The following is a 14,892-nucleotide window of genomic DNA, read 5'->3' as shown; positions in this document are numbered from 1 at the left end:
GTAAAAATAGTTGTTTCCTTAGTGCCGTTTCATTTTACATGACAAAAGGGGAAAACAAACGTCCTGCTTTCATAGGGTGCGATGTGAATGTGGTATCATTCCAAGGAAATCAGCCACTGATACCGTACCCTCCTATGTGGATTGCTTTGTAGTTGCAACAGGTTTCATACTAGCAAAGTTCTTTGTTCATTTGTGAAAAGTTCTCATCCCCCTATTTATTCTATAAAATAGCTTTTAAGTTAAATTGACTTTAAAAATTTATCAAACCTTAAAAATGTATCAAATCTTATTATGCACAATGTAATCTTTTCTATCCAGAGCTTTCACCACACTGCATTCCGCATAATAGCGAGTCATCTCATTCTATCATCCAGCTTCAATTCTCCTTTTTCACATATTTACATTTCAAAAGGTCTCATTAGCTTTGTCTTCTTTTCTTTCCATTTCCAGTCTCATCTCCCCTTCTCCCCCCCTGCAAAAATTCAGCCGTCTCTGTACACAATCTCTTCTGTGCTTTCTGAGGTTACTATTACTTTGCAGCTGTAGTTCCCTACTCTCCTACATCTGCTTCCTTTCCCCATGCCTTCTTCCACAACAAACTCTGCTCCTATCCCCTTTGTTGCCAGCTTATTCTGTCTCAAGTGGTCATATTCCATAAAAAAATAAAAAATCAGTAGAAAAGGAGATGCGTCTTTAGACAATGAAATTCCCTAGATTTGTTTTAAATGTCGGCATTAATTTGGGAATTGATGAATTTTGCATTAGGTGCAGTCATTTCCATTAACTGGGAAGTCTTGCTTGCTGCCTCTGACAGAGTGGAGCACTCAAGTAAAGAGAGGATAATTCCACTATGGATAGCCAGTGTTCTAATGTTCTAGTAACATTTGCTCAGCTTTTCAGTAATTTCTCTGCCAATTTACTAATACAGATGCCTGAGCCAGTAACCTATGCAAGATGTTCAATTGCATCTTCCTCTAGACATTGATTAAGACTAAACCATGATGTTTCTCTCCTTTTTTTTTTTTTCTTTTTTTTTCCCCCCTTTTTCCTTCTTTTTCTACATAGTATCTTTCAGATACGGCCACATCGGGCTGTTGTTATCTTGGATCTTTCATACTGTCCACTCCTAGGAAATTATATCCTATTTGTTCAGAATGAAGCCATAAAAAGCCTTTTCTTCTCTTTCCTGTTTGCTCAACTTCAGTGTAGTTCCTCTTTGAGATTCATCTTTTACACAAAACATAAGTGGCAGGTTCAGGGCCTTGAAAGGAAGACTTCAGTTTTAGTTGTTAGCCAGAAATCAGTTGGCCTAAATGGAGTAGCAAAAGTCTTTCGAGTATCCATTAAATAATCTCCTTCAGAACCCAATTTAAAATCTGAATTTTTTTTTGGTTTTTTTGTTTAAATACATCCACAATGGCTGGAAAGCTAGTATGCCAAAATAGTGCCTATCACAGGAGTAGTAACTATAAAAGGTGATTAATAAATTCCTCCATCTTCTTCTCCAGCTGTGGAAGAAATAAGGAAAAGAGAGAATTTTTCTTTCCAGGACCAAACAGAAAACCTCACTGCCAGTATGGTGAACCAGGCTCACAATTTCAACCTGGATGTAAAGCTTAATGGCTTGGGAACTGAGCCTTTTAAGAACAAAAGGAACAGAGTTTTGGGTCTTCTCTGACTGGGAAAGCAACTGAACACCAGGTATCTGCCCTCCTAAAAGAAAGAGAGTTTATATTCCTTCTACCCAGCAGAGGTACACCATCCACCTGGGCAAAACTACTCGTGTGCAGAGACATCTAAATTGCCTCTGGCTGAATTAATTCTGAGAGTGGAAGCACAGCTTAACCAGATAATTAGCTCTTCTCAAAACTGGCTGAGAAGCAGAGCTAAATTACTTAAGATAAGTATAATCAACTGGCTGGTACTAAAAGCATTTCTGGCACAATGCTGTGCCAGGTAAACTGCACAGAGGGCTTGTATGAGCTTTTTTTTCTTTTTGTTTTTGATACCTATTCCAGTTTCTATGCTACTGCACCAGCTCTTCTCCCTACTATATATATTCACAAATATCTATATCTATCTTTTGGGAGGTAAGAGTGCCCTGCTAGACCTGCAGACAGCTTGCTGCTAGACGTGATATCACTCTACTGCCTCTCATGCTGGGGAATCCGAAATAAGCCTTCTATTTTTCATGCTTCAGATATTAACATTTAATTTTGTACTAGAAAATGTTAACCTCTGTTCCTGTGAATTAAAAGCTTCAGGACAAGATCTCCAGCAGCTTTTAAAACCTCGTGATACAAGAGAGGAGTACTATGAGCTCTATCTGTTTTTCCAGGCTAGGGATGAAATCTGCATTTTGCAATTTAAAAAAGACAGCTTGCACTGTGTGCCCAACAGAATGGGCTCCATCCTCTATGGTTAAAGACACATTTACAGATGTAATTGACAATGTCCATCCCCATGTTTCTTCCACACTACCACTATAACTTCCAAAATGAGGTGAATGTTGGTATCAGAAATACATTGGCAAAGTTGGACTTCTCCTAAGATCTCTTCCTCTGCTTCCAACAAATAGCTCATAAAAGATGCCAGGGGGTTTTTTAATGTGGTTTGGTTTGGTTTTGTGGGGGGGTTTGAGGCACTTAGTGCTATGCATATTCTGAATGAAAAAATTATTAGATTTTGGAAAAGGATTTTGTAATAACAATCAGAACCAAATTCTCACAACAGGCTCAGCACAGGACTGGTTGTTTTTCTGAAGGAAGCAAGACCAAAACCGGCCCCTACTCAGGAAAGAATCTGCAGTGTGACATGCTATCACTCAAAACCATAAACATTATGTGCTACCTAAAAAGTATTATCTCCAGCAGGGTACTATTTCCCTTAAAAGTTATTGATGAACTTTTATTTCATAAGACATGCTGCAGTGTTTGCTTTAAGTCACTGTATAATAGATTCTTTTTTAATGCATTTAAATTTTCTTGCTGGACTATTTATTGAACAAGAATACGTGTATGACTAGTTAATCACAAATGTGAATAACTGTATTTTAAAGTATTTTCCAGGTTCATACATGAAGATTTTAACCAGAGCTTTAATGAAAAGTTGCTTCCAAGCTAGCTCCTGTCAGCAAGCACGTGACAGTAAAACAAAACAGTGTAGAGTTTCAACAGACATCTGTCTTAGAGGTTACTGAGTGCCCAATAAAATCAAGCCAGATAACAGTTCAGCTATCTGAATAAGCAGTGGATGCAAACACACAGTTCAAGAACACACTTTCAAAGCAGAGTGGTAGAGATTTTTGGCAATGTTTGTCTTTTCTGTTCTCTGAGATTATTATTCAGCCCACACAATCAGCAGAGAAAGTTGGGAAACAGAGAGCAACTTAGAGTAACATCCCCAACATGTGCAAGACATTTTGTTCATCATGTTCTAGAGGAAGAATTCAAGACAAACAGGGAGCCAGCTATGGGTGGTCTTAAGAACTCGAAAAGGAATGTGTTAAGGTAGCACAGCCCTGGAAAGCATACCTACAGGGGTTAATATCCACACATCTGTACTACAGGTCCAGCATGTGCATGTGACAGTCACATCCAACCACTGGATGGAGAGCAGTGAGTACAGCACGTTGGAAAAACAAAAACTTTCTTCTCATTTCAGCTGGCCAGCACACCAAGTTTCATGTCAATCTGCCTTTTTCTTCTCAGGCAATTTGCAAAAGAAGATACTACAGGTATTTTCAGCTAAACAGCACACTAGCAAAACTTTGCCATTATTTCACCAGTTCTTACAGACATTAAGTAGCCCAAGGTATGAAATGTTCTTTGCCATTATAATAGCAATGAGTAAAAATGAGTAATAAGTAGCAATGAGTAAAAAGTTGACTGCTCCTGTAAATTTAACACAATGCAAACTGCACATGTCAGCTATGCTTATTTCCCTTTAAGCCTGAATTATTTACGTCATATTGCAGATCAGATCTGAATCTGGGTACCTAGTGTACTAAAAGGTCATTAAAATATAACATTTTGAAAAATGCAGCATGTACTATAAGGAAAAAACCTCAGTATTTTAAGAGTTAAGGTTAAAGAGTTCATGCCACAGTTATTCCCCATATCTGTTTTTGATTGTTGCAGAAGATGTACTTTACTGCCCTCCTAAAATCAATATTGCTGACCTTTTAGACTATGAACTCTGTCTAATCAAAGAAGCAGCCTGGTACCTTTTTTTTTTTTTTTTTTTTTTTTTAATCCTGGAACTTCTTTATGTGGTTGCTGTCCATAATTTGTGAGGTCACAAATTTTTTACAGTTCTGCTACAGTTGTATATAAAATGTTAGCATAATGACAATTTCACAGTGTGGTATCTGCTGTGCCATTAGCAGCTCCTCTGTAGGACTGAAGGAAACCTTAAACATTTGTGCCAGTGCTGATCACAGATTCCAGAGTAAAAATAACTACCTCAGTCTGGAGACCATTTAACCAACTAGATTTTCCAACAAAAATAACAGCGTCTCCATTTGTTAGGTTTTAACACCCAGCCTAGGAACCCTACACAAAATAAACATGAAGCCGGGTAATCTGTGGACAAAGTAAAATCGGTGAGACAGAGATTCCAAAGTCTATAGTGTGATTTGAAAATATTCTTTTGCTTCTCAAATGCAGTTCAATTCAGCTTCTCAGCAGAATCCCAGTAAAGTTCAGAGCTGAGGAGCAGATCCCTTTAATACAGGGCAGCTGCAGTCCCTGTGCCAGTTAACAGCCTCAGTCACTCCTGTGAAACCCCACTGGCTCCTGATTTATACTGTACTGTAAAGCCTCTAAACCAATCCCCAAAGCCAAAATAAAGCGTGGTCTGTGCAGCAAACTGAAATCTTGCTGGAATCACAGAGCAATGCCAATATTTCAGCTGAAGATTGCAGGATTCCTGTGTTCATAAAGGCGCACTGAGGAGCTGGTAATGGGAATGTGCTTGTGCATATGCTGCTGTCATTAGATCATCCATTTGTTTGTACACAGATCCCAGACTTCCAAGCTTAGGCTAATTTTAGCTGGACTCAGATGATCCTGCCAGACTTGCTATCCCTCGCTCTGCTAATTATTGCTCAGCACTCTGCTCCAGCTGACTTACCTTTCTGAGTGTCTCTGAATTGCTGCCAGGGAGTAAGCAGTGCATGGTGCTTGGGGAGACCTCCTTGTATCCTCCTTGCTGCGTTTTAGTCAGTTTGTTGGGTGCAATCCCATTAACAACTGCCGAAAGGATGCCGCTGCTCATGAGAGGAGTCAGGGTCTGGCAGAACAGACAGAGGGCCACCACTGAGGCCAGCAGGAAGGGACGAGGGCGACAAAGCCGGCGGCATCTGGGGGCTTGCCCACAAACCATGGCCTCTTTGCCAGCCTCACTTTGCCCTTTGCCACATTGCAGATGCAGTCCAAGCGGCCACGTCTTGCCAGGGTGAAAAAAAGTCAGAGGCACGCTTTACCCAAAAGCAGCGTGAATTTTCCCATTTCTGCTGCTGAGTGTTTTCCTGGTGCCAGGCAAGAAGTCACGAGTTCCAGAGAAGCGGAGGTTTGGGGAACACCTTCCCATGGAGTTAGTGGAACAACCTGTGAAAACACAACAAATGAGCAGCAGCAAACAGCGGCATGCCATGGGGCATCCTGCAAGGAGCCGTGGAGAGCTCTTCCACTACATGCTCTCAGGAAAACAAACCTGCCAGCAGACAGGTGAGGAGCAGAAATCTTCACCCCCTGTGCAAAAGGAGCTACTGACTCAGGCAGACAATAGTATTCAAGAAGGCAAGAGGTTAAAGCTTAACATGTCCTGTCCACAGCTGAAAAAAAGTATGAGAGTGTACCAACTTTGTGAACAATCGTTGGCAGTTTTTTCTCTCTCGCATTTTCAATTCCTACTTTGTTTTTACAGTTTCCTTCATTCCAGTCCCTTTAAATTTCCCCCTTCCTGTTGGAAGGCACAGCTTTCTCTCTAAAAGTGATAACTTGCCTGAAAACTGACAGACTATGAAGATTTTAATTTGCATTTGTTTTGTCCAGACTGCAAGTTCAAAGTTAGGTTTACTTACTTGGTTCTTACCCTGTTTGAAGTTTTCTGTTCTCCTCTAATGGGCTGCTGATTAAAACCACTTGGAACAACCCTGGCTCATGATCCCAGCTCGTCTCACACACTCAGGAGGCAGGCACACGCACATAACACACGCCATCTGAAGCCAGTTGGACCACAGATTTCATATAAATAAGGGCTGGACTGCTCCGAGGGTGGAGCTAAAGTGGCTCTGCTCGGAGCAGGCACAGGCTTTGGAGACAGCCCGAGGTCTGCAAGGGGAAGGAGAGGTGTCCTGCCTTACACTGCATGCCTCGAAGCCACCATCACTGCAATTTTTAGAAAACTGCTGGTACAGTGATGAGCCTAACTGAAACAATATTAGTATCTTTCAGGGTGAAGCACCTGCAGTATTTTAATCCAGATTAACAAAAAACGTTGTAAACGAAGCAGATTTACTTGGGCATAAGCGTCACTGACAAAGCAGTTGTCAGTAATTTTCCGTAGTGGATGTAATATCTCATAGCAGAATATAAATAAAACTTCTTGCTAATGTCAAAAAGGCAGAGAAAGGAGGCTGAACGAAAATACTCTGATAAAAGCACTTAGTATTTAAGCCACAGAAGGTCTTAGTTACTACTTCCCCCTACTGACACAGGACAGGGACAAGACAGATGGGAACAGTTCACAAACTCTGTTATATTTATAGACCAGAACTTCTAATATAATCAAGTTCTTTTAGCTAAAAATATCTGTTTATAACTAATCTGTTTTGTCTTCCATCCTTAGTTAACGATTTTTGAAAAGACAGTTCTTCCTACACTGCCTCATATATAAGAAATGAATGTTATTGTAATAACTTTGAGCCCATCTACAGTTTGGCAGCTGCAGCAGCACTACCAAATTAGAGGCCTATAAACAGCAAGGAAGGATAGACTATATATTTTTTTAAAGTGCTGATTTTTATTCAGCTTTAAAATTCCTTTTTTTTTCCCTCCCAAACTCAACCTATCAGTTTGCAGACAAAGAAAAATGCCATGCAAGTGATCGAATACTTCGTGCAGGACCTCAGTGGTCCCACACACTGCATTTTAGTGTCATGTCTGAGATTGTAGTTACCTAAATTAGACTCCTGAGCAAGAAGAGACTACTCCAACTTCCTGTGCCCTGCTGTGACAGATGCTTATAAACCACAGAGGAGCTCCCATCTTTGCTCTCTGAAAACATGCAGCTTGTTCTCCCTCCTTCCCAGCATCCAACTCCACATCCTCAGGCCCTGCTCCAGCCAGCCTGTGCAGCAAAACCTCTTGCAAACCAACAAATCTGGCTAGAGGACACCTGAAAACCACAGCAGCTGTCTGTGGGGTAGGTCTCTTCCATCCAGTGGAGAGGGATATTGAGGGAGCTGCTACACTCCAAGGAGGATTGCAGAGACACTACTGGCCAGCCTAATGGGAGCCACAGTGATGCCATCACCACAAGAGGAGATTTGCTTTACTCTTAGAAGGTATTGTCCTGCAGATTTTGGCATGCCCTGATTTTCTGGGCCCACAACCACCAGCTGTGTGGGTGGCATTTGCACGGTTATCAGCTTCTCTCACATTCCTAGTGAGGGTGTTTTAGTCAGAGTTTTATGGGCTATTCCTAGAAGACTGGATTAAAACCATTTTATAAAGATTTGGCTTAATGGTTGCTTCCTAATGTGGAGCTCATACCTCCTTGGAGAATCCCACAGGAGAACAAAGTGATCTTCTCTGTCCCCACCCCTGCTCCCTCAGTGACCTTCAGCACAGCAAGCAATCCTGCTCTTCCTCCAGCCCAACATCATGCTGCCCTTTCAGGCACTGGAGTGGAGTCTTTGTCCTTGCATTTTCCCCAATGTCTCAGTCTTCCTGCAACCCCAAAACCATTCACGGGTCCCAGGACTTCAAGAGAAGCAGGCAACAGATGAAGGAGGGCAGGTGGATCACTCCACCTCCTGTGTATTCCTAGGATCAGCCCTCTATCCAGCTGCTTTCCCCAAATGTTTTGGGCAGTCAGCTGGATTTTTCTCTGTGATTTGTGGTTTCTTTTCATGACAATAGCATGTAATGCCCATTTCTTAAGATGTAAATACTTTCCTCAGTCACAGCCAGAGTGCAGTGAACATGATTCCTGTTGTCTTTTGGGTCAGGATCCCACTACATCTCTGGGCTTACTTTCTGCTGACTTTCCTGGCCCCGTTCTGACACTTCAGAAATTAAGTCAGCACTATTGTGTATGGGGACTAATTCCCCTGGCATTAACTAGTCATTTAGGAAATGGATATAAGTGGATATGGGTCTCAAATTCATAAGAAAGATTCTTCAGTATATAATATTCAAATAACTGTTGGTAAGATCCAGCTAAGTATATATATTTGTAGGTATATTGGGTATTTCTAGCAGAAAGGTATAAATCTCCTCTTTCTGAAATACAAAACAAGCTCAGTATTGATTTCTTGTTTGAGATTCCCTGACCTAGCCCTTCCAGTGGCTGCTCCCATTGCATGGATTAAAGGCTCTCTAGTCTGTTTTCCTCACTCAGGACTTCTTGCCTGGCTGCTCCCTACAGCAGCCAGCTCCTCTTCTGCTCAGCGTGAGGCAAGGTCATGCAGGGATCATCTCTGCCAAGAGCAGCAAATGACTGTCAAAAGTGATCTCCAGTGCTTGCAGACAGAATCCCACTTCCATCTGCATCCTCTGGAATAGACTCAAAGTGTTTAAAGCTGCCCTGACACAGAAAAGGTGAGAGGAAAGTCACAAGACTTGCTAAGAATTGCCAGACTGGCATTGGAGAGGACTTAGCCAAGGTGCCATGCAGACATGTAATGTTCACTGCTCATCATCTCACTGGGGTTTTAACTCTGCTCATACACACAGCCTCCATTTAACATGACTCTCCATGTTTGTTCAGTGCTGAAAGCTAATGACCACTGAAAAATAATTCCCATGATCCAAACAGAAACCTGCAAACATAATTGCCAGGAGCAAGGAGAAAATATATATTAGGCACAGAAAGTTAACAGGAGTTTAAGATCAGCTGAATACATACGTCTTACGGATGCTTAACTTCACCCAGAGATCTAACATAAACCACAAATCAAGTCAGGTTATAAGTGCTTGCAAGATGAAGTCTTGATATAAGAAAACCATTTAGCATCAATAATTTCAACTAGAGAGAAGGCTGCCAAAAAGAAAATGTGTTTAAAAAAAAAACCTTTTCACAATTGCTCTTTTTCTGGAGAAAGTTTCAAATTTCAAAGCATAGCATCCTAGCAACCATTTGTCTGATAAATGAGATCACATGAAAAATAAGTGCAAACTGATAATTTCTAAATTAACTGATAGTCAAGTGCTTGTAATCATCTGTCATCTTCACAGAGCAAACCTATGTGTAATTTTCATTTTTTTAATGCTCAACTCTTTAATTTATTTTTTATTTTCTAGCATGCTAAAAATTGTGCTAAGGGCCATGAATTCTCACTAACTTCAAAAATTAGTTAAAAGTTTCAGGAAGAATAGGCCTCAATAGCACTGTAAATATTCAAGCAAAGCATCTTGTTAAGCTGTGTAGGAAAACCAGCTCAGTTGCACCCTCCCTGATTTTCTACTTCTCCTTAAATTCGATCCAGACTGCAATTAGATTTGTAGTGTCTTTAATCCTGTGTGTGGTCCCATTGTAAGCAGTGAACGGGGAAGAATGGAGCAGCGACCCAGAATAAAATGAAAAACAGGAAAAATACGTTACTGCTCTGCACATTGGAAGATTTGATACCACTGAAGTTAAAATCAATCCCAGCATAATAAAAGCCCAGATTCTCTCTCCTTGTCCCATTCACAGAACCCTGCAAACATTAGTGATAACGTGATTTTGCTCTGCTCCAGAGAACAAAGATTCATCCCACTTAAGTTCAGTTCTCTGATTTTATTTCACAGTGAAAGCAGACAAGCAGAAAATCCCAGAATATGGTGTGTTGGAAGGGACCATCAGCAGAACTGAATGCAGCTCCTGGCCCTGCACAGCACCGTCCCCAGGAGTCACACCCCGAGGTGCAATGCCTGAGAGCATTGCCCAAACACTCCTTGGGCTCTGTCAGGCTGCTGCTGTGCCCACTGCCCTGGGGGCACTCCTGTTCAGTGCCCAGCCACCCTCGGCGTGGAGAACCTTTTTCCAATATCCAGCCTAAACCTCCCTGACAACTTCAGGCCATTCCTTCAAGTCCTCTCACTGGTTACTAGAGAGATCAGTGTCTGCCCTTCCTCTTCCCTTCATGAGGAAGTTGTACACTGTGACACCAGGAGGAGGCTGAGGTCTCACCACAGTCTCCTCCAGGCTGAACACACCCAATTACCCCAGCTGCTTTCCCTCAAGGCCCTTCACCTTCCTTTGGCTCTCCTTTGGGCACTCTCCCATGGCTTTATATCTTTCTTATTTTGTGGTGTCCAGAACTGCCCCCAGCTCTGGAGGTGAGGCTGCCCCAGAGCAGAGCAGACTGGGATAATTCTCTCCAGTGTCCTCCTTGCCCCCCTTTTGACACTCTCTAAAAGTTCTTTATCGTTCTTGTGTCACCCAGAACTGCCCCAGCTCTGGAGGTGAGGCTGCCCCAGTGCAGAGCAGACTGGGACAATTCTCTCCAGTGTCCTCCTTGCCCCCCTTTTGACACTCTCTAAATGTTCTTTCTTATTCTTGTGTCACCCAGAACTGCCCCCAGCTCTGGAGGTGAGGCTCAGGGCAGAGCAGACTGGGATAATTCCCTCCCTTGCCCAGCTGGGATGCTGTGCCTGATGCCCCCCAGGACAGGGGTGGCTCTCCTGGGCACTGCTGACTAAAATTCAACTCTTCCTCCACCAGGACCCCCATGTCCCTTTCTGTGGCACTGATTCCCAGTCCCTCATTCCTCAGTCTGTCTGTACCTCCAGGGCTGCCCCATCCCAAATTCAGAATCTGGCACTTTCCTTACCTCTGCTCCTGCTCTTTCCCTTCCTCTCTTCCTGCCTGATGGTGCTGCTCATTAGGTCTTTCAGGAAAAAGTAGACAGCTGGGCTGTTTTCTGCCATGTGAGGAATTGAGTTGACGGTTGGAGAGCTCCAGTGGGCCCCTGTGCTGGTACAGGTCAAGCAGCAGGAGAACATTATTGAAAGAAGATGCAAATAGAGGAAAGGAACAGGACCTTCTGGGCAGTGGCAAAGCTTGATACTCAGCTCATCAGATTACCAAACCTACCAGCTTCCCTAAAGTTTAGGTAGAACCTGGGCCAACTGAGTTTTTTGTTCAGAGGCATCTCTGTATCTCAGCCATGTTCTTCACCACTGTGTTTTGGCAGAAGGCTCACAGTGAAACAGAGGTATCTATTTATATATGTAATAACACAGAAAGTTGCTTGACATGAAAGCATTTGAAGACCAAAGTCTTATTAATATACTGGTTCCTGCTTAAAAGGCAAATTTGAATGTCATGAGGAGGAAATCAATCAGCAAATTCTCTGCTTCTCCCTGTCTGCAGTTATTTGCTGACATAATCCCCTGGAAGCAGTTATTCAGAGATAACAGAGATTTATGGATTTTGCAGCCAGTTTGATTGCTCAGACTCACTGGTTACTGCTGAGAAATGGATAAGAATCAAAAAGTAATCAGAAAGTGCCCAGATGGGCTGCAAGAACATGGAACAAAGAGAAATGCATCATGACCTCTGACAGCATCTGTGTTCTTTTTTACTTTGAGTAATTGTTTTATTTTGTGATGCTTTACATAATTTCTCTGGTGTCTTGATGGTCCCCCTCTTCTTCTCACTTCAGGTTAAAGTATCTGAACTTCCATTCTCAGGTTCTTCCTCTTCCTACAAACTTTTCCTATTTGTAACTCTGTTGTCTCTCAAGATCATTCTCCTATTTTAACAGAGTGAATAATCTCTTTGCTTAGGTGATCTTGAGCCTTCTTATTGTCTTTCAGTTACATTTTCTGGCTTTATTATATGAAAGGCATTTGCACAAATACTCTTGTACTTTCTCATGCACTTCTGATGCAAGCAGAGCTCTTCACTGCTTTGTACCTGCAGAAGGGCTCTGAAGTGCACAGAGCTTTATGTGCACTTTGTGTATTTTCCTTGCAGTCTTTCCTAGCTGCGTATATTCCAACGAAAATGTTATCAAAATGACCAGTGGGAGCAGAAAGAATGCCAGTGTCATTGACTGTGTCCTGGCCACTCTGTGCCTGCTGAAATGATGTCTGCCATGAGGGTGTCCCTGCTCCTCACCAGCTGTGGGAACAGCTGCCCCACAGCAGGCCTGTCCCTTGTCCCTTAGCAGCAGGTCAGAAAAGCTCCCATGAGAAGGAGCTGGGGACAGCGAGAGGTGGGAATACCACTTTGGAGGCTACAGCCAAGGGGAGAGATCATTCCTCAGTGAGACCTCCAGAGAGAGAGCAGGATGTATCCTAGGAGCAGCCTGTGCAGTGGGGATGTGTGATGCTTGCAAGCCAGCCATGGTTGTTTGAACAAGAGCAACAAAGATGAAAAAAAGCATCATTCAGTTGTTGGATAGGGAAGAGAAGCATTTACAAATGTTTTTATTTTTTTGGTAATGTTTAACATTCTGTGTTTTGTTCGTTTTTAAAGTCGATTGTTCTAGTTTCTGTTTCAAAGTCTCCTATAAACAAATTTTGTCACGTCTGTTGTGTCCATTACGCAAGGGTGTGATTGTCTCAGGTACCTAGAGCTGTTTGTGCTGTCCTCTAGATGATTTAGTCTGTGCTGGTGCAGGGGGGCTGCCTGCCACCAGCTGGCCTGACAGACAAGGTCTGTGGTTTTAGACCAATTTTTCCAGCTGCCAGTCATTTCAGACATTTTGGTTGTTACACTTTTGTTCATCCCAGTACAGTAAATATCCATGCCAACATAAAAGTTAAACCACATCGTGGCCTCCACTGAGTTTGGAGGGTGTGTGGATGTTTTGGGCACAAAGGAACAAGAACTTGATTTTTTCCCATCCAAAGGCTTTGAACTGATGGATATTTGTTTAACAGAGCTCTTCTGTTTAGCAAGGAGAGTTTTAAGACAGCCACATTACACAGAAATGTTGACTAAATGCTCAACTGTGCCTCTCAAGGCACCACAGATTTACCTAACCCCATCAAGGGCAGACATTATTATATATGCCAGAGTGTATAACAGTTTGTGACAGTTTGTTGCATTTTCACGGTGCTGCCAGAATATACAATAAGAACATATATGAGAAATTATATGTGCACAAGTGAATAGAATATGTGAAGATGCAAGATACGCTGTTTTGTTGTTCTTAGGTTAGGCAGGAAAAGATGTAAAAGCATACTTCTTAACTTCTCTGTCTGATTATAGCAGTGCAGCTTCTCTCACATGTCCACACACACACTGACTTTTGACAGCTTCCTCACCACGATATCTCTGAAAGTAAAGCTGAAAATTAGATTTAACCATTTTTACATCTTACAAAGCCAGGTGGCCTGAATAAAGGGCGTGCAGAACAGAACATCTGGCCTGTGTTGCAGCTGGAATGAGGTCTGACGAGCTCTTTGTGTGCTGCCCCATGCAGAGTGACTACAGTGCCTCTCAGTTCTGGCCCCATGGGCTGCACAGCTTGCTCAGAACACTCCTGACCGCCTTGAAAGCTCAAAGTGGGGAGGGACATGGTGGGGAACCGCTGGGAACAGCTGGGAACAGCACGCTCACTGAGTGAGCTTGACCACTTGGATTAAGCAGGTCATGTTTAAAACCAGCATTCCAGCCAAAGGTCTGTTGGAAAACCAAGATTTAGGGAAGATATTTCTCAGGTCTGAGAGGTCTAAGATGTTTTGCTGTCATTTTTCAGTATTTCACACATAATTTGAGTTGTCCAGGGGGGTTGAAAAGGGAATAAAAGCATTTTTGTTCTTTGTCTCAGTACTGATTTGTTGGAGCCTGTTTCTTTTTGTGGGTTATTTTGGTTTATTTTTTAATTCTATGATTAGAGGTACTTAGGATTTGATTCTGAAAAAAGTTAAAATATAAACAGAATAAAACCAAATCAGAATTGCTCTGAAATACGGTATGAAGTAGCTGAATAACCTCCTAATACATTTTTGTTAGTTAAGCACTATTTCTGTATAACTATGTTTTGACGAACTTTTAAAACAAAAGCATATAAAAGAGACTCTTTGTTTTGTAAAATAATGTAAAACCAGGCAGTGCCAACACCAAAAATTTATAAAATGTGTATAAGGCTGATAACTAATTTGCTTGTTTTAAAGGAGAGAGAGAATTATAGAATTTTTTTGGCGTTAATTTAAAATCACCCTATCATTTGTTAAATAGGAAATCAGGTTACAATTTTATAATATGATGATGTAATTAGGAACAATATGTTTTGGTGTCTCTTTCCTTCATGAGTTTAAATATCACTGTCTAAGATTCAAACAACAGAGAAGAGGAAAACTTAGACTCTTTTATATTTTAAGGCTTGTCAGCCTCCAGAGAGAGACATTTTCAGTGCATTCCTTTCACCCTCTTGAAGTCTGTAAGTAAATAACTGTGGGTGAGTGTTTGGAAAGCACTTTAAAAGTGAAAAGTACTTCAGCACTGGAATGCTGATTCTAACCAAAACACCTTAAACTTGGATTTTCATCTCTTTTCTGGTTTTGAGATTCATTTTCCTGTCCTGGGCTAAAACTTCACTGAGATGTTTACCCAGTGTGTGTTTTAGATTGTCTTACAAGAGCAACCAACAATGTTATAGAAGAGACAGGCAGAACTGTTCTGATGTAAGTGATGCTCTCCGAGGCAATCCTGACTTCTGAAATC

General features: G+C 41.9%; 1 protein-coding gene across 4 annotated transcripts in view; it reads right to left on the bottom strand.

Annotated features, from left to right (window-relative positions):
- CPED1 (cadherin like and PC-esterase domain containing 1) overlaps positions 1-6,423 on the bottom strand; it is a 155,357-nt gene extending 148,934 nt beyond the window's left edge. The window contains exons 1-3 of one of the 4 annotated variants that reach the window (XM_066318562.1): positions 6,086-6,423; positions 5,716-5,836; positions 5,134-5,609 (exon numbers count right to left, since the gene is read on the bottom strand). In XM_066318562.1, the coding sequence (XP_066174659.1) occupies positions 5,134-5,385 (252 nt within the window). In that variant the 5' untranslated portion in view covers positions 5,386-5,609; positions 5,716-5,836; positions 6,086-6,423. The remainder of the gene's footprint in view (positions 1-5,133; positions 5,610-5,715; positions 5,837-6,085) is intronic. The other 3 variants (XM_066318564.1, XM_066318561.1, XM_066318563.1) reach the window with 3 other exon arrangements.
- Between the last annotated feature and the right edge of the window lie 8,469 nt (positions 6,424-14,892).

The sequence above is a fragment of the Sylvia atricapilla genome, chromosome 5 (genome assembly GCF_009819655.1).
Source record: "Sylvia atricapilla isolate bSylAtr1 chromosome 5, bSylAtr1.pri, whole genome shotgun sequence".
NCBI classification, from domain to species: Eukaryota; Metazoa; Chordata; class Aves; order Passeriformes; family Sylviidae; genus Sylvia; species Sylvia atricapilla.
Note: the sequence above shows the minus strand (reverse complement) of the source record. Positions and strands in the feature narration are given on the sequence as shown.